Genomic DNA, 19,477 nt, shown 5'->3' with positions numbered 1-19,477 from the left:
CTAAAGATGAGTGACCATAATTTATTAGAGAGTCTCTATTGGACACCTAATCTTTTAGGGTTATGTTGTGGGATTCGGAATTTTAATCCAACAATCATAATATTGTATTTATATGTGTATCATATTTAATGAAATGTAACTCATGCCCATTCTTTCATTCTGGTTTACACATTCCAAAAATGGTATTATAGAAGGCTAGGCTTGGGTGTTTTATAGAAGATGTAAGCTCTACATCCTTCACAAAGCCTATCAACTCTGTATCTTCCTTTTCTCTACTTAGATTTTCATCTCTATGCATAATATTTCTCTACCTCTACAACATCTTTAGTGCTTCATTCCATGAGTTGTAATCGTCATTCTCTCTCTTCCCATATTATTTACTATTATTTTTTGAGTGTTTCATATCTTTGTTTCTCACTACCACTTAGTTTGGCCTAAGTTCTTCTATTAGTCTTGAGATCTATGTATTATCCCACATAATAATGTTTCGAGCCTACATGTGGGATGAAAAATGATTTACTCAGTGTTATCCCTTCACAATTTTTAGTGAACCCATGCATATGTCAACATTTGCTATAGGTATTGGATATATATTGATAGATAGTAATGGTGAAGTGATTGAGAGATTCTATCATAGTCTTGGCTACAAATTGATGAATAACACAGAAATATGCAAGGTCTTGATTGTTAGATTGTACCATTCTCTTGACCATGGTATCACTGACATTAAAGCACATGGAGATAGTGAACTCATTTGCAAATAGGTGAATAGGAAGTATAGGGTTATGAGGTAGAGATTGGCTAGGTATTACAACATCCTTTGGTCTCTCCTTGGAAATTTTGAGAGTTATGAGGTGCTGCATGTGCCTCACTAGGAGAATTGTGTTGCAAATTCCCTTGATAAGAAAGGAATTAATTAGCCATATGTGGTTTCCATGTTTGATGCTCGACACAATATTATTCCACATTGCAAAATTCCAAATGGATTTAATAAGTTCATTCTTAAAAATGGATGTGTGGGTACTCTTCAACTATGCTTTAATATTTAAATCATTTGGTTTTCTTTGCCAAAGTCATACGCTATTATTCAAGAGCTCTTTACTCATATTTTATATGAAATAGACATGTGTTATCACTATTAGAATGGTTCCAACATCTATATGTGGTGTTACTAGCCCAATCCTAGGGTTTATCATACCTTGGGTTTAAGGTTTGAATGACAATTTATTTAAACTTAAAGGACAATTTCTTTAAAACACCTATTCTTTTTAGTTTTTAAAATGTCTGGTATTCTTACAGTATTATTCCTATTTGTTAATTTCTACACATTTTCACTCTCTGTAATCCATATGTTCATGTTCATTGACATATTTAATTCAATTGAACTTATATTATTTAAGAAAACAAATTGTTTCTTGTTCATGCATCCAAGTTTTCTCATGACTTTGAAGAGAGTGGAGAGTTTGTCTTCTCTTATTAATGTGAGCCCAAGCATGACTTGGGTCATTATGATATCTAATAAACATCTAGAGATAAGACTATTGAGTTGATCACATAGAGGATCATATATTTTTTTATCTTCATCCATGTGAACATTCTAGAAACATATTCATCCTCTCACTTTATAAGGGATAAGATTAGATTGATTGTGACGCTTCTAGTTTTGAAGCCCTATTAATCATTCATGTACAAGAAAACTTGAGCAACAATGGTATCATCTTCTCGCCTTGTATCTAGTAGGGGGAATTGACGATCAACTACTAGTTTCAAAGAGACTGAGCCATAGATTGAACCAAACCTAGAGCCTCAAGCCTAAACAATAATTAGAGTTGCAACTAGACTCAAAGTTATGAGTGTGATTTAGTTTGTGATCATCTTCAAACTGACATTCGTTTGTGATTATCTTCAACCAACATTAGTTTTTGGTTACCTACACATTGACATAAATATGTGGTTATCTTCAAATCATCATATATGATCACTTCCAATCATTAGAAGACAACAAATTATTTCTATTTTTGGAATTGTTTCATGAACTGTTGAGCCCTGGAGTGAAGTTCCAATAGTTTCTGGTCAAATTCAAACCACTATTTTCTATAGTTTATGGTTATTAACAAACCAAAATCAAGGATCACTTCCACCACCAGAAGGTTTCAACTTCTATCCATATTTATAATTCTTCTATAAACTTCTTTGAGCTTCATTTTTAGAGTTGGTGATCAATCTTAAACCATCCCTAGTAGAGACCTTGAGTTCCCCATTTGGTTTTTGGTCTTCTTTAAACCACCATTTTAGAGAGAAAATTCAACCATTATCTACCATGCATTTTTGTGTTTTAGCTCTCTTCTTGGAATCTTATTCACCACTTCAGGTTAAGGGGGGAATATTGGACACATAATCCATTAGGGTTATGGTGTGGAATGTGGATGGTTACTGGAAGTTCAAGAAATCTTGGAAATTGAATCCAATGGTAATAATACTGTATTTATATGTATATCATATTTAATTAAAGGAAACTCATGCCTATTCTTTAATTTTGGTCTACACATTACAACAATGGTATTAGAGTGGGTCAAGTTTGGGAATTTTCCAAAGCCTATCACCTCTACATCCTTCCCAGAGCCTATCAAATTTTTACCTATAATTTTATTTTATTTTTCTTTTCATCTCTACACATAATGTTTCTCTGGGTCTGCAACATCTTGAGTTCTTCTCTCAATGAGATGTAATGCATGTTCTCTCTCTTCCCCTAAGATTTACTATTCTTTCCTGACTGTTTCATATCTTTGTTGTTCATTTCCATTTCTGTTGGTTTGAGCACTTGTTTCATTCATACACTCTACGCATTCTCCCACATAATAAGTTTTGAATTCTATCTGTGGGATGAAGAGACCAGAAATTGAAACATACTAGAAATTACAAGTAGATGAGGCTTTCACAATAATTTCTTTTAGTGATCAAGTAGAGGAAGCATGACATAAACAAGTTGGTTAATATTATTTCAAGGCCACTCACATCAAGAATGAAATATTTGAAAACGTTGATGCACATGGATCCTTTCACTCATGTTCCATATAGAGAATCATATATAAAGGATGAGGATGTCAAGGAGGTGTTTTAGTAGTTACAAATCCAAAGTCATGACTAAAATAGATATAAGACCATTTATTATAGTCTGTGTAATGGGTTACTCTATAAGCTAGATGAGCCACGTGTTCCTAAAGGTGAGTGACCACAATTGATTAGAAAGGCTCTATTGGTAACCTAATCTATTAGGGTTACGATGTGGAATGTGGAAAGTTCCTAGAAGTCTAGAAAAAATTAGAAGTTGAATTCAATGGGAATAATATTGTATTTACATGTGTATCATATTTAATGAAAAGAACCCATTCCCATTCTTTCATTCTGGTCTACACATTCCAATAGGCTCACACCTCTAAGGTTGTAGGGAATTTTGGTGTTGGGAATAATGTTTCCAGTTTGTAGAGGTATGCATATTGGCCCAAGATGAAAGAGGATGAAACTGGATTTTTAATATGATCTATATATTGTTGTACCAAGAATCCTAGTGACAAGAAATAAGGTTTATACCACCCCTTAACTATACCCACTCATTCTTGGTAAAGAAGTCCTAATTTGTTGGAAGTTTAACAACAACTAGAAAGGGGCATGACTACCTATTCATAATAGGTGGTAGCTTTAGAAATATATGCACTATAATTTCATGTAAAAAGAGCATCAATGGGAAAGAAGTAACAGACTTGTGCTTTGGACAAGTCTAGGTGTACTTCGGGATACTAAAGATCATCATTTCAAATAGGGGCACTAGACTTATTAGTGCATTTTGGAATACATTGTGGGAGAAGATGAATATGAACTTGAAGAGTTCTATATCATTCCATCCATAGATAAATGGGAAAGAAAAAAATTTAACCATATTTTTTCCACCTAAACATGCCCTCTCTTGCCAAAAAGTGTAACTCAACTCCATGATATCACCGAAGTAGTCAACATGACTTTGGTGAAACTTTTGGTGGGTTACAATAAAAAGAAATTGAAGGATTTGGATGAAAATATAGTATATATAATGTTGAGATTCCACGGCCTTGGGTCTAGGTTAGATTCTTAAAATCACTGATGCTACCAAACCAAGAATCACAACCATAAACTACTTCACACAATGGAAATATAAAGAAATAAACCACGCATGCACGGAACATAGATACCTTTTTAATTTTTCAACCCAACTTCGTTATATTAAGAACATATAATACAACAGTATAGAGCTCCCGTACCAACGACAATTGCTCTTAGTACAAGATACAAAACAAGAGTTTGGTTTCAGTTTAGCGACAACCAATTTGCCCTCAAATAGATACTCTAATAGTATAGCTGATGTAGAGATCCTCACAGCTACCTTGGTCATACCCTGTACCTTCCCAGTCTTGCAGCTCCCGATCTGTAGCTCCTGCCTTTATCAATACTTGAAGCCCATCTGGCCACTGAATCTTGGCTATCTAATCTGCTCTCTAATTGTGCCTTTTTCCATCAAGGCCATACCACATCGAGGCTCCTATCGAGTTGTTCACAACTCCACTTGTTAACAACTCTCGATATGCCCACTGCTGCTCCTCAACTACTCAGGCAATTCAGCCCACTATGGTCTTCCTGCACTACTCTGAATAAGACAAACATAGGGCACAGAGGGCTGCCACCTATCACTCCAATATATCCATCTCCCAAAATGAACATGGGCTAGGATGATTTCCCATCATCTATTGTAGAAGTACCTCTCCACACACAAGTCTCGAGCTCCATAACTGCTCCTCTGGTTCATCAACCCTTGAGCTGAAGAACTGCATCTCTCGCAACTACCTTTATCCATCAAGGTGTTGGTCATTGGGCTCCAACTTAGACACTAACACACTATCCTCCAGTAGACCATAATTGCACAATATCGTCCACACTTGGTCTTCTATCACGCTACCCTCTAACAATCCATGAGAGTCCAAGTCCATGATGTAGCATCTGTACCTACTTAGGGCATCCCCACACTTGGGAGACCCTTACACATGGATGCCCATAGGCTTCTCCAATCCACCCTTTGCATCTACAATAGAGGAGCTATTGCAAAAATCTGGTCACATCAATGTGTCCTTGCCTAGGACACCATCGGTCCATCATACACAGGTCCATCTGCAATACACCTTACTGTTATACTCTTTCCTTATGATATGATGTGACTATTGTCACCTTGGCTGCTTAGTAGGCCTCTCAACTATCCACGTGGGTTCCTCCAAACAACTCCTAAGGCCTCTTGCAAGAAACCCACAAATTGACCCAAGCAATGGTGAACACTTTGACCCATTGCACAACAATCTTCTACTACAATTCTGTTGCTCAATCATCATATCATCATATCTGCCCCTCCTCCTTGACTTCCACAGGCTGCCCTTAATTGATCAAAATACTGGTAACATCTTGAACCAATACACCTCCACAAACATTGTTTTCACTACGATGCACTATTGTACTGCTGCACTACTAGTTAAGGCACACCATGCTGCCCTCAACCTCTATGAAACTCAACAAGCAAGACCTTCTAGGGTTTCAGTTCTCTAAGGGAGAGGCCCTCCACACTTATGCTACCCCTTTGTACCTTGTATCACCCAAACAAAGCACCAAAGGATGGCCTAGCTGCTGGTTATGTCCCACAACCTAGTACAACAGTTGCTATAGCTTTCGTCCTCCCTCCAAACCTCTACAAACTGCCCTCAAAACAAATTTGTTTGTAGGCTCCAAATCTGTGACCTTCTCTACCCAAAAAAGGCACCCAAGAGAAACCCAATTCACGCATCAAAACAACATTTTCTCACCATGTTGTCACCTACATCAAACAGATAATATCACATTGCCTTCTAGTCCTCCTCACGTTGTTCGTTTGACTCTCTTCTTGCTACAACTATACCTTTTCTCCATCGAAATTTCAGAGGATGTATTGTTCTCTTGGATTCTCTAAAACACAATAATTTACCTCATATTTATACACATATGAGGGTTGAATGAATTGATGAAGAGACCCTTCTATTGGACTACATTTACACCAAGCCTACATGACTTGGTAACCAATAATTAATTAGTCAACTTCAAAAATTCATTTCTCTCTAACAATAACTTCGATTCAGAAAATTCTTGATGCATTGGAATTGTGTCACCAAGCACTATCATCTTCATCCATCACATGTCATACCTCCATCATGGTTTTGGCCAAAATCATGATGGGTGAAAAACTGCCAAGCTTGGACCTCAAGCCCACAAGCCCATTTGTGGCACTTTGACCTCCAACCATCGAACACCAGGGCTTGGAGTACCTCTAAAGCTACACAAAATCAACACTCCATCTTAGTGAGGGAGGTACTTCGAAGACTAGGAGGTAACCATCATCATTTGGAGATGACAATAGCTCATCTGGCATCCATCACTATAACATACCCTGTAGAATGAATTCCATAATCTTGGTAGTGCCTCTGCCTCATCATCTCTGAACCTGAATATACCAAAACCTCCATAGGGCTACTCCCTCTGAGGCTAGACTCCCTCTAAGCCTACACGATCTCCATTGGTTCAGTCCTGCAAACACTCATCCTCATGGATTTCTAATCTCAGATATGCAACATCATGATCCGATGAAGATTCTGGCTTGCCAACTTGTTGTCCATCACATGAATCCATCTCGATCAACCTAATCTTTCCCATACCAAAGAAACCGTTGAGTTGTCCCAACCATCCATAACAAGACATAGGAAGTCCATGATATACAAACTGCCACACAACATACTGAAGTGCACCAGGTTAACCACCGATACACTAGAAGTCCAACCCATCTCATCATGTAGTTTATCGACACCACATATCCATGTCTCTAGCTAAACCCTCTGCTCCATGATCTTTACACTAACAACTCCCTCTGAGTTGCTTCATTATGCACACTTTGATTCTCTGTCCCTCAAAGTAACTTAGACACACTATGATACCATGCTGAATTTCCACAAGCTTGGGTCTGGGTTAGAGTCTTAAAATAACTGACACTACCAAACCAAGAATATCAACCATAAAATATTTTCACAATGAAAATATAAAGCAGTAAATCACACATGCACAAAAAATAGACAACTTTTTAATTTTTTAACCCAACTTCGTTATATTAACAACATATAATACAAGAATCTATTGCTCATGTACAAGGGCTAATGGACCTTAGTACAAGACACAAAATTGGGGTTTGGTGTTAGTCCATCGATAACCAATCTTCCCTCAACAGGATATTCTAACCATCTAGATGATGTAGAGCTCCTCACAAATGCCTTCATCGTACCCAGTACCTGCCCGGTCCTACGGTTCCCAATATGTAGCTCTTGCCTCTATCAATACTCCAAGTCCATATGGCCTTTGAATCTCGGCTATCTAATATTCTCTCTAGTTGTGCCTTCGTCCATGAAGGCCACAATAAATCGAGCCTCCTATTGAGTTGTTCACAGCTCCTCTTGTGAACAATGCTCAACTTTGCCACTACTGCTCCTCAGCTACTCAGGGACTTCAACCCACTATGGTCTTTCTGTGTTGCTCTGATGAAGAATAACATAGGGCATGGAGGGCTTCCAACTATCACTGCAAGATGTCCATCTCCCACAATGAACATGGGCTAGGAGGACTGCCCAACATCTGCTATAGAAGTCCTTCTCCACACACAAGTCTTGGGCTCCACAACTGCTCCTCTGGTTCATCAACCTTTGAGCTCAAGAACTACCTCTCTCGCAACTACCTTTGTCCATCAAGGTGTTTCTCACTAGGCTCCAACTTGGACACTAACACATTGTCATCTAGTAGATCATAAGTGCCCAATCTCATCCACACTTAGTCTTCTCTCACGCTACCCTCCAATAGTCCATGAGAGACCAAGTCCACGCTATAGCATGTGCACCTAGTTAGGGCATCCCCACACTTGGGAGACCCTTACACATGGCTTCCCACAAGCTTCTCCAATTTTCCCTTTTCTTATGAAATAGAGGATCTATTGCACAAATCTAGGCACATCAATGTGTCCTTGCCTAGGACACCATCAATCCATCATGCATGGGTCCATATGCAACACACCTTGTTGTTGTACTCTTTCCTTCCAATCTTATGTGCCTACTGTCACATTGGCTTCTTGGTAGGCCTCCCAACTATCCACGTGGGCTCCTCTAAACAACTCCTAAGACCTCCTACAAGCAGCCCACAAACTAACCCAAGCAATGGTCAACACTTTGACACAATGTACAACAACCTTCTACTGCAAGTCTGCTACTCAATCACTATGGAATTTATCACTAGTGTAGGGAATCTAATGATCATATCTACCCCTCCTCCTTGACTTCCATAGTTTGACCTTAACTGATTCAAATACTGGTCACATCTTGACCCAATACACCTCCACAAATGTTGTTGTCACCACACTTCCCTCAACCTCCACACAACTCAACGAGAAATCCCCTCCACACTTATGTTACCCCTTTGTGCCTTGTATCACCCAAACACAACACTAGAGGATGGCCTAGCTACTGTCTATGCCCTACAACCTAGCATAGTAGCTACTGTAGCCTTTGGCCTCCCTCCATACCTCCACAAACTTCCCTCAAAACAACTTTGTTTGTCCTCCAAATTTGCGAGCTTCTCTACCCAACAAAAGAACCCAATAATGGCCCAATTCATGCCTCAAAACAACCCTTTCTCACCACACTGTAACCTACAACAAACCGAGAATATCACGTTGCCTTCTAGACCTCCTCATGTTGTGCCTTTGACTCTCTTCTTGCTACGTCTAGACCTTCTTTTCTCGATCAAAATTTCAGAGGATGTATTTCTCTCTTGGATGCTCTAAAACACAATACTTTACCTCATATTTATACACATATGAGGTCTCAATGAATTGATGAAGAGGCCCTTCTATTGGACTATGTTTACACCAAGCGTACATGACTTGGTAACCAATAATTAATTAGTCAACTTCGAAAATTCATTTCTCTCTAACGACAACTTGGATTCAGATGATTCTCAATGCATTGGAATCATATCACCGAGAAATATTATCCTAATCCATCACATGTCATACGTCCATCATAGTTTTGTCCCAAATCATGATCGGTGGAAAACCCCAAGCTTGGACCTCAAGCCCACAAGTCCAATTGTGGCACTTTGACCTACAAACCTCGAACATCGGGCCTTGGAGTACCTCCCAAGCTACACACAAATCAACATATAAGACTCTTACAATAGAGAAGTCCACAATTCTAGTATTAGGTCCTCATTTTGAACTTTCTTTTTTACATTTACACCTTAGCATATGGATATTGTGTATAGTAAACAAGGATGAGGGAGGGAGGATCTCACAAATGATGATTTAAGGGAAATAAATTAGTTAAGAAGATCATAAATATCCATATACAAGTATAATAGACACTAAATTAGTCATAGGAAAATTATAAGGATGGGCATGATCAAAATAGAAAAGATAAGTTATTCAGAGTGGTATACAGAGTATGGTCATAGTTGAACATGGTGAGGCTACAAGATAATGGTAAGAAAATCAAGGCTCTATGATGTTTTCCTTTTTAGATACTGGAGAAGGTGGTAAATAATGGCTACACACTCAGTGTACCCCTAAACATGTGCGTTTACTCATTAGAGAATATGGAAAACCTAAAACTATACAAGCCTTCCATTTCGGATTAGGAAGAGGTGCAAGTCTTACCTTCAATAGTTGATTTAGATCTATATGCTTAGGTAGAGTTAATAGAGGATACATTCTTATAGAATAGTTCCATAACTAAAATTTATGGTTAGCATGACTTTCGATAGATTGGGTTCAAAGGACAACTTCTAAGCAAGGCTAAATGGTACTCCATGTAGAAGGTAGAGGAAACATTTCCTCACCTTTTTTAGTAAACACTTTTTTGGGGCCATAATCCTCCTGAAATGGGGAGTTATGATCAAAATTTGGTCATTATATTGGTTTTCATCCATATCAATAATTTTAGATTGAAAAAATTAGAGAAATTAACTTACAAGAGCAATTTTAGTGGTGGGTCCTAGTTTGGAAAATTAGCTTAAAAATCCTTTCAAGGCTAGTTTGATGGAGTAAATGACAATATTTTTGGGGAATACTATTCCACTAAAGAATCACATACCATGATACTATTTTTCACACAAATACCTTTCCAGTGGTCTAAGAATCACACCAACAGTAGTTGAAATGTAAAATATATGCCTCTCAAAAGTTGACCTATCATGTTTGACCACCATAATTCAAGAATATGTCATGTTATCCCATATTACTCATGGAAAATGGAATATCCACATGAGGACTAGGAATAAGAGTATATAAGGGTCAAATTGTAACTAATGTTCATGGTTGAATGGGTCAAATTTAACCCTTAGTTTGATATTGAGCTATTTTGTAAGCAAACCACTAAGAGGAAAAGAGGTTATATTATATCTTCTTTCATTTTGGTCCATGGTAGAGAAGATTAGGTAAGTGTGGATATCTAGGGAGCATAAAAAATGTTATTTGTGCTTTGCAACATCCCATGGGCCATGGGTCTCATGAAACTCCATTGAGATTTCTTTCTCCTTTGTGCTTGCTGAGACAAAAGAGAGAAGACAAACCTCATTTTCTAGTTGGGATTTTTCCCAAGATGGTTTCCCAATTCATATTTTTGTTTTAATTTGTAATTGGTGTGTCTTTATATTTTATTGTTCTATATTATTTACATTTGATCTATTACATTCATAGGAAAAAAATTAATAAATATAAAAATATAAGGAAACATTATCCGTCAAACTATAAATTTCATATTTTATTCTAATTTTTTCAGATCTTTTAGGATGAGCTATTCACTAGAATATGCATGAAAGTTTATATATAATTTATTATTACTAGGGGCCTCCCATTCAACCCTTCATTATTCATAATTTCCTTTGGATGTTAAATAAACTTATGGATGCCCAAATATTTAGATATCTAGATACCGAAAAATCCTAAAAGTGTTACTAATGAGATAGATCTAATAATGAGACCTCCACATTTTAGTCCCCTTTCCTCTATAGTATCAATTATGGCCACCATTCGCCCATATGATCAAGGGATAAGACCTAAAATATCAATAATGCACGTTGGAAAACTAGAATGAGGAAATTTGGAAAAATATGTCAGTTTTCAATTTAATAGATGTTGGTTTCATTTTCTAATGGGAGACTCCATGTCCATAGAGACACAAGAAACCATCTACAACTGAACAATAAATCATATGAACATTGATAGGATTGAGGTGTGAAATGATGCAATTTAAGAGAACGAGGGTTAATTCACTCTTTCAATCTATGTTGTCTTATAATAACATAAAAGGAGACATATGATGCTATATTTAAAACCCTTATTGTATTTCATCTCTTCAATAGTGGATATAGAAAATAAAATACAAAATTATATAGCAAACAATACTTCTAACAAAATAAATTAAATTGTACACATCAAAAAATTCAAAATACACAATAAATTTCCTTTTGTTTGCGCATAACATATTTAGAGTCATTAACTAGAATCATATAAAGAATTAAAATATGTAGAAATAATGATCTGTATGACCATAATTAAGATGAACAATAAAACCAAGTAGACTAAGTTATCTCCACCCAATTGTAGCTTCTTTGTCGTAGAAATCCACCCCCTAGCCAATCTATGATAGAGACCATTAGGGGAATTTCAATGTCTAAAATAAGCCTCCTAAGGAAAGTAATATAATAACGGTCAAAATAATAAATTAAGAGTTTTGAATTTTTAAAGGAAAATAGAGAAAAGTACATTTTTTGGCTGTATTTATGGCTTATATTATTATAGATTTAATCAAATTTCATACATTAGTTGTACGTAGAATTAAATTCTACATCTCATGAATATGTATTTTGCATACTTTTGAGTAGATCCACAATGAAAAAATTGGAAATACATTAAGAAAACATGTTTATTTCAATAAACATATTTTTCTTATATTTTCAATTTCTTTCTATGTATATCTACCCAAAATTATGTAGAGTGGATATTCACTGGATGTGGAATAAATAGGTGTCTATACTTGACATTTGAGTATTCCTATGAGGAGATAAGCTGAAAATAAAATTTTAAAAAAATGTTCAAACCTTGACGTTGAATTATGATTTACATTTGAAACATCGATTATAAAACAATGGAAACTATGGGTTATCATTAGGTTCTAAATTCTAACAATACCACCAACCATAGTAATATGAAAATAACAATTTTCTTCATTTCACTCCAAAAATACGTACTCTTGGGGATGACATAATCATATTTAATCTTATTGAATTTTTAAAGTTTGACTGTTTTAGTTCATTTTTTATTTTGAGGCCCACTTTTTACCTCAAAATTTTCTAAATGGTAGAAAGCTAAGAACAATAGTTTTGAGTTTAATCTACAAGGAATTCAACTAAGATAACTTCCACTACCAAATTTTGTAAAAGGTAGAGCAGTAATAGGTACCCACATTACTTGTCTCTCACATCACAAGAAAACTTTGGTCTTTGCTTCTCAATCCCTTAAAATTCAACGGAGTAAAAAAAAACTTGTATATTTCTTGATTTCATGGCTCTTTCAATAAGAAATACACTTAATTCCGTTGTTGGTATCATCTATCTCATCCTCATACTCTAGTTCCTACTAATATTCTTTGCAAATATACCCTCCTTACATTTCTCTCCCCTTCTCTATTTCCCTCAAATTCTCATGCATTTCCCTCCAAGTAGAAATTCCCTCTACTATATGTTATAAGAATGTATTGGAGACACATTGCTAAAGTGTAGGAGTGATAACTTAACTATAGTAATTGCTACCCATGGCTTTAATAAGGTGAAATGATAAAATATGATACTTTAAGGAATATAGAAAAACCTGTAGACCCCATACTTTTACCCAATTATAGTGGTACTCATATATGTCAATCTTTATCATCATCATTTTATCAACTACAAAAATAAAAATATTCATAATGTTTACAACACCATGTTATATTTATGTCATGGTGATCAACCTAATAGAAAATAAAAATATCCTTACATAATTTAGAGCAATACTGCAAACTTTTAAAGAAAAATTAAAAAATTACGATGACCAAAGAGCACTATAAAAATTAATGGCACCTTTTACTTACATGAAAAAATTAACCCTCTCATTTTTATTAAAGATTATTATTATTAAAAAAACCTATTAATGGCCCCTTTTACTTACATGAAAAAATTAACCATCTCATTTTTATTAAAGATTATTATTATTAAAAACCCTCTTCAGAAGAGGTAAAAAGTGGAGACATCCTCTCAACCAAGGCCCAGATAAACCACGCCTAGTCATATTATATTTCTCGATGTTTTAGGTCTACTCGATGAAAGTTATTAAAATAATATAAATTAGGTAAAAGAAAATCCTTCCTCATAATGAGGATACTCTAATTCTTTTTAAATAACTTTAGTTAAACCACGCCTAGCCATATTATATTTCTCGATGTTTTACGTCTACTTGATGAAAGTTATTAAAATAATATAAATATTATATTTCTCGATGTTTTACGTCTACTTGATGAAAGTTATTAAAGTAATATAAGTTAGGTAAAAGAAAATCCTCAGTCATACTGAGGATACTCTAATTCTTTTTAAATAACTTTAGTTAAGGATAAATACACTTTTATTTATATAATATTAATATTAATATAAATATAATATAGTTTTCATATAAATATAGAAAAAGAAAAATAAATCTCTTTGTCTAGAATCATATTATCTTTTTACCAAAAACAATAAAAATGAAAACAACAATTTAAAAGTTAAATCACTAAAACTAAATTTATATTTATTTTGTTTTTAGGTTGAGAATTATAGAAAATGTTCTCTTAGTATTAAATTTTAATATGTTTGAAAATTAATCTAAATTATTAATTTTAATATAAAATATTAATAATTATTTTAATAATTTAAAAAATTAAATTTTAATATTTTTAAAAAAGTAATTTAAATTACTAATTTTAATATAAAATATTAATAATTATTTTAATATTTAAAAAAATTAAGTTAATTAGGTTGAGAATTATGGAAAATGTTCTCCTAATATTAAATTTTAATATGTTTAAAAAATTAATCTAAATTATTAATTTCAATATAAAATATTCATAATTAATTTAATAATTTAAAAAATTAAGTTAATTTAATTAAAAAAAATTACATTTGAGAAATTATATGTAATAATTATTTTTAATAAAATAATTATAAAACATAAACAATTAAATAAAATAGTTATAAATTTATACAAAATTAATATAAACATATTAATTTTTTCAATATACAAATAAAATACTTTTTCTATAATAATGTTTGTTTGAATATTTAAGTAAGCTTCAACTCCACTTATCATTATATATATATATATATAGTTGAGGCTTCTGTGATCCATATCAAGTTTACAAAAGATTTTTCTGCGAAAATCACACGAAATACTATTTGTCACGCGTTTCGAAACAACCAGTGTAGTTCATCATCAGGACAAGTATTTTATACAAATAAAATACTTCTTCTATAATAATGTTTTTTTGAATATTTAAGTAAAAAAAATAATAATATGTAATTTTGGAGATAGTTTAATTGGAAAAATTATGTTATCAAGTGTTATACAAACTATAAAATTTAAAATTTATTTTTTCTTAATTAATTTTATCTATTAAAAAATTTTAGAAATTATAATAATAACCATCATAATTAGATCCATATCACATGAATAATAACTTTACCATCCATTCATCCACACACAATCTTCATCTATCCATGTACATATATATAATTTTTAAAAATTCAATATGTAAATATTAAGCATTTTTTCTAAACTTCTCTATAAAATGTTTCAATTAAATAAAATTTCAAAGTTAACTTTATTCCTATTTAGAATTTGAAAAATACAGAATATAAAAGATTATTATACTTAACAAGTTTGATACAACAAAATTAGGGTCAAATATGATTTAAATTAATTCATATTATAAATAATTATAAAAAAATTATAAAGTTTTTTTTTTGGAAATAAATATAATAGGGTTTTTTAAACTTTCACCCAAAAAAATTATTTTTTTCTATGTTCTCAATAATGCAATGGAAATACATTAAAGTGCATGCTATAAGGAAAAATGCTATAATAAATTTAAAAAGAAAAAAGAAAACTATCATCCTCCTCCAATAAAAGGACAAAGAGAAAAGATTTGATACTAAATCTACTAAAATATAAACATAAATATAAATAGATTTGGGATACTTTATTTTAGATAAAATATAAGGAATATAAATTTATATATTTTATTTAAAGAATATTTGAGATCTAGGTCTTATTTTATCAAGAACATTTCTCAACTAGTAGACTTTCTATTTCAATATACAATAAATTTCTTACTCACTAGATCTTTTTGAATTTAAAAAATAAAGGCATAATAACATTTTCTACATTACTAGTACAAACAAGTCCATGTTTTGCCCCAAGTGTTAGAGATTCAACCCAGAAAAAATGTATAATTGGGCCAATGTCTAGTAAACTTACCAATGAACCTTTTTCAAACTAAAGAAGAAAAATCCAAGTCAAAATAAAGAATTACATCCTTCCATTTTGGAAATGTGCTTGGCTCAAAACATTTTTCTCACTAAACCACAAAGAAGAGAGTGAGAGTTGTGACTTGTCACAATGGAATTGGAAAAACCACCCATTGAATAATATGAGGAAATTTTTAAATCTACTATCATAAAGCCACAAACTCTTGAACCTTAGCCACAAAACTAACTTGCCTCACTCGGGATATAGGAGAAACCTACACAACAGAGCCTAGCCAACAAGAGGATCAAATGTGTGACTTAGCTAAATTGCAAATCCTTAAGAAAAGTAGAGTGTGACATAGAAATAATCTGAAATAAGATTATAATGGACTTAATATTATGTAAGAAAAAATTACAAACTTTTTCTACTAATTGGTTTTTTTGGTTTTTTTTTCAAATTTAATTGTAATCTATTTTATGATAAAATTTCAAACTTCTCCATCAATAATATATTATAAAACAATAACAAAATAATAATAATAAAATCAATAAAAATATATTTATTTAATAATTTAAATTAACAAATAAATAAATATAATCAAATCCTCTCACATAAATTTAATTTTCGCAAATAATATAATATTTTTTTATGTAATATATATATATATATATATATAAATAACGACCAAAGGCAATATAATCCTCACCTCTATCGAGACATGATAAAATAACATCAAGACAAATTTAAAAATATATTTTTAAAATCATGTACATTACCCACTACTACACAACCATCTAAAAATCGAAAATCGAAAATTATATTTCTAAATAAAGATCTATAATAAAAAAGAATACGATACAGAGAAATGACCATATAGCTCTTAACTCTTCTTGGACATGATAAAATAACATCCACACAGATTAGAAATACAACTTTAAAAGCATTTACCTTATTACAACATGACCATGAACATATCCACAAAGATTAAAAGTATATTTCTAGAAGTTGATGTGTTCCACATCATCATATAAAAATAAATTTCTAAAAGTAGAGTAAATGACATCAAGGTATGCTCATAGACCTAAGGGGATGATGGAATCAAATTATTCTAATAGACCCAAAGGGATGATGAAATCTTTAAAGGACAGAAATTACCGGGGTAAAGAAGGGGTAGAGTAAAGTACAGGCAAATAATTAAACCATATTTTGCTCTTGAATTTGAAGGAAAATGTCACATGTACTCACCAGGTAAATTTCCATCTGAAGCATAGTAAGGTACTCAAATCGTTACTCTGACAGAAGTCTCTCCCACGTTCAGGTTCAGCTTGCTTGTCTCGCATATCAAACCCGGGTCTGTAACAGCCCTGGGGACTGAATCATGAAATTGACAGCAACCTGATGAATCAGAAGGCCATTCATGATGGAAAGGAAGCAATCGGGGCATGGTGGGCGGAAGGCTGGGCAGTGGAGCTTCAAGCTTGAGCGTTTGAAGGACCTGTCTTATTTTGGGTCTTTGCTTACACTCAGGCTGACAACACCACAATCCAACCACCATCAGCTGAGTCATTTCTTCTGCATCGAACTCACCATTTAATTTATCGTCCGCAGCCTCCAGCAGGCGGTTTTTGCCATACAAATCCCATACCCACTCCGCCAAAGGCCAGTAAGAGCCAGGCCCGTATAAAGCGGGCTTTCCACAAGCTATTTCTAGGCAAACTACTCCAAAGCTGAACACATCCGTCTCTGCATTAGCTACACCCGCCATAACACACTCTAATGCAAGGTACCCCTGAGTACCGCTCGGTGCAGTGAAAAGCGAAGTATGGCCGTCCTCTATTATGCGAGCCAACCCAAAGTCACCCAGCTTCGCTTGGAACTCTGAGTCCAACATTATGTTGCTAGATTTTATATCTCGATGCACAACTCGCTGTTCAAATTCGTCGTGGAGATACATGAGAACCAGAGCCAAAACACATGCTATTTTATATCTAACCTTCCATTCCTGCGCAGGCGGATCCGGTCCTGTCGAGGATCTGAAGAGGTATTTGTCGAGACTTCCATTGGACATGAATTTGTAAACAAGCAGCAATTCGTCGGGTCTCTCGTGGCACCAGCCCAACAGTGGAACCAAGTTGCGGTGCCTAAGCTGACCAATAATGGTGACTTCTGACAAATACTCTTTGCTCCCTTGTCGCGATCCAGCGGAGATCCGTTTCACAGCTAGGGTTTCCCCAGAATCGTTGAGAATACCCTTGTAAACACTTCCAAACCCACCCTCGCCCAGCTTTTGGTCTTCGTTAAAGTTATTTGTTGCGGCCCTGAGCTCCTTATATTTATATTCACGAGCACGCCAACCCTGTACGCCTAGATCTATTTCACGGTCAAGAGTTATGCTATTCTGTAACCTGTATGATCTGGCTTTCATGTGCCTTATTACATACCAGAATAACACGAGAAGCATGGCCGAGACTGCGACCAAGCAGAAAATCTCCGAGAGTTTAATGCCATGATCAGTCCAAGGAGTTTGGATTGAAAATCTCCACGAGATGATACTGTGTAGTTGGTGGGAAAGCCCCGTTGAAGCCGAGAAACCAACAAGAACCTTTTCAGGAAGATACTGTGAAAGATCTATTCCGTATGATAAAATCGGGTCCGAGGGTCTGGAACTATGATTGGCGGCCAGAAACACCTGTAACATCTTCTCTGTGCCATTATAGTCAACCCATGCATTCCATGTTATATTGCCATTAAGACGCAGGTCCGAATGCACCAAGTAGGTCTTCACGGAAGTAATATTGTTGACATCAATTCCCACATGATTATCATTCGGATCATGGGGATTCGTGGTATGGTACCCGTCTGAATTCGCATTTTTGAATGTATCGAATTCAACAGCAACTGTCTGTGTAGAGTTTCTGCCGTTGGTGGTCTCATTGAACAGACCCAGCCACATGCCCCAACAGTTCGCGGGGGGCTCAGACCCGAATGGCGCCATGAAAAATGCAAGCCCGTCTGCGTAACTTGAAAGATTGTTGGAATTTTGTAATCTGTTGTTTATAATGAACTGAAACTGGGTTTGGAAGTTGCCAAGTTGTTCAGAACGTTTAGTCCAGAGCGTGATTGGATTTTTGTATACAGCCCAACCAAAGCTCCAATCAAAATTGTCAGTAACAGTGCTTTTTGTAAGATATAATCTGTTCTCCAATACATTTGCATCCCCTTTAGTAGCAATATTATCCTGATTGCTCTGATTAAAATAGGAGAAGCCGAAGTGCATGTCTGCTTCTGTAAGCAAAGTTAGAGAGCTTGTAACAATGAGAATCGATGATAATATTCTTGAGATTCTGCCCTTACCCATGACCTACCCTACCGATTTGCTTCTTCCGTGTGTGTGATTATGCTTCCTGGAGTCGATTTGTCTGCTGCCTGGAATCGATTTTGCTGCCCGAGTACGAGGGAAATCTCCCCTCGCTTGCAATTTCTTTGGAAGGAAGGAAGGGATAACGGTAATTGAACTAATTAGGTAAGAATTAGACATAAGAAAGAGGAGGAAGGTTCAGAGAAATAATGAGAGATGACATGTTGTGAAAAGTAATAAGAGGGGCCATTAATGCAAAAGCTGATAGATGATAGGTTTTTAAGATTGCTTAATTCAAACTCATTTTTTGGGATGCTTTTCAATTTTCAGGGTTTATCGGATAACATGTGAGTTATAAAAAGAATGTGGGAAAGAATTTTAAGTTGGTCAACACAAATAAGGTGCTTTGAATTAAAAGAGTATTTTGTAATGGTAAACATTAATAATTA

General features: G+C 34.5%; 1 protein-coding gene across 2 annotated transcripts in view; it reads right to left on the bottom strand.

Moving 5' to 3' along the window:
• LOC149141079 (L-type lectin-domain containing receptor kinase IX.1-like) overlaps positions 1-19,224 on the bottom strand; it is a 228,721-nt gene extending 209,497 nt beyond the window's left edge. For both annotated transcript variants that reach the window (XM_089447811.1, XM_089447810.1), the window contains exon 1: positions 16,916-19,224. In XM_089447811.1, the coding sequence (XP_089303937.1) occupies positions 16,950-19,028 (2,079 nt within the window). In that variant the 5' untranslated portion in view covers positions 19,029-19,224 and the 3' untranslated portion in view covers positions 16,916-16,949. The remainder of the gene's footprint in view (positions 1-16,915) is intronic.
• Positions 19,225-19,477: the final 253 nt, after the last annotated feature.

This window comes from Pinus tabuliformis, chromosome X, assembly GCF_031772625.1.
Source record: "Pinus tabuliformis cultivar Carrire ecotype Pingquan chromosome X, CPIR1, whole genome shotgun sequence".
Lineage (NCBI taxonomy): Eukaryota > Viridiplantae > Streptophyta > Pinopsida > Pinales > Pinaceae > Pinus > Pinus tabuliformis.
The sequence above is the reverse complement of the archived record's forward strand: the minus strand, read 5'-3'. Positions and strand labels throughout refer to the sequence as shown.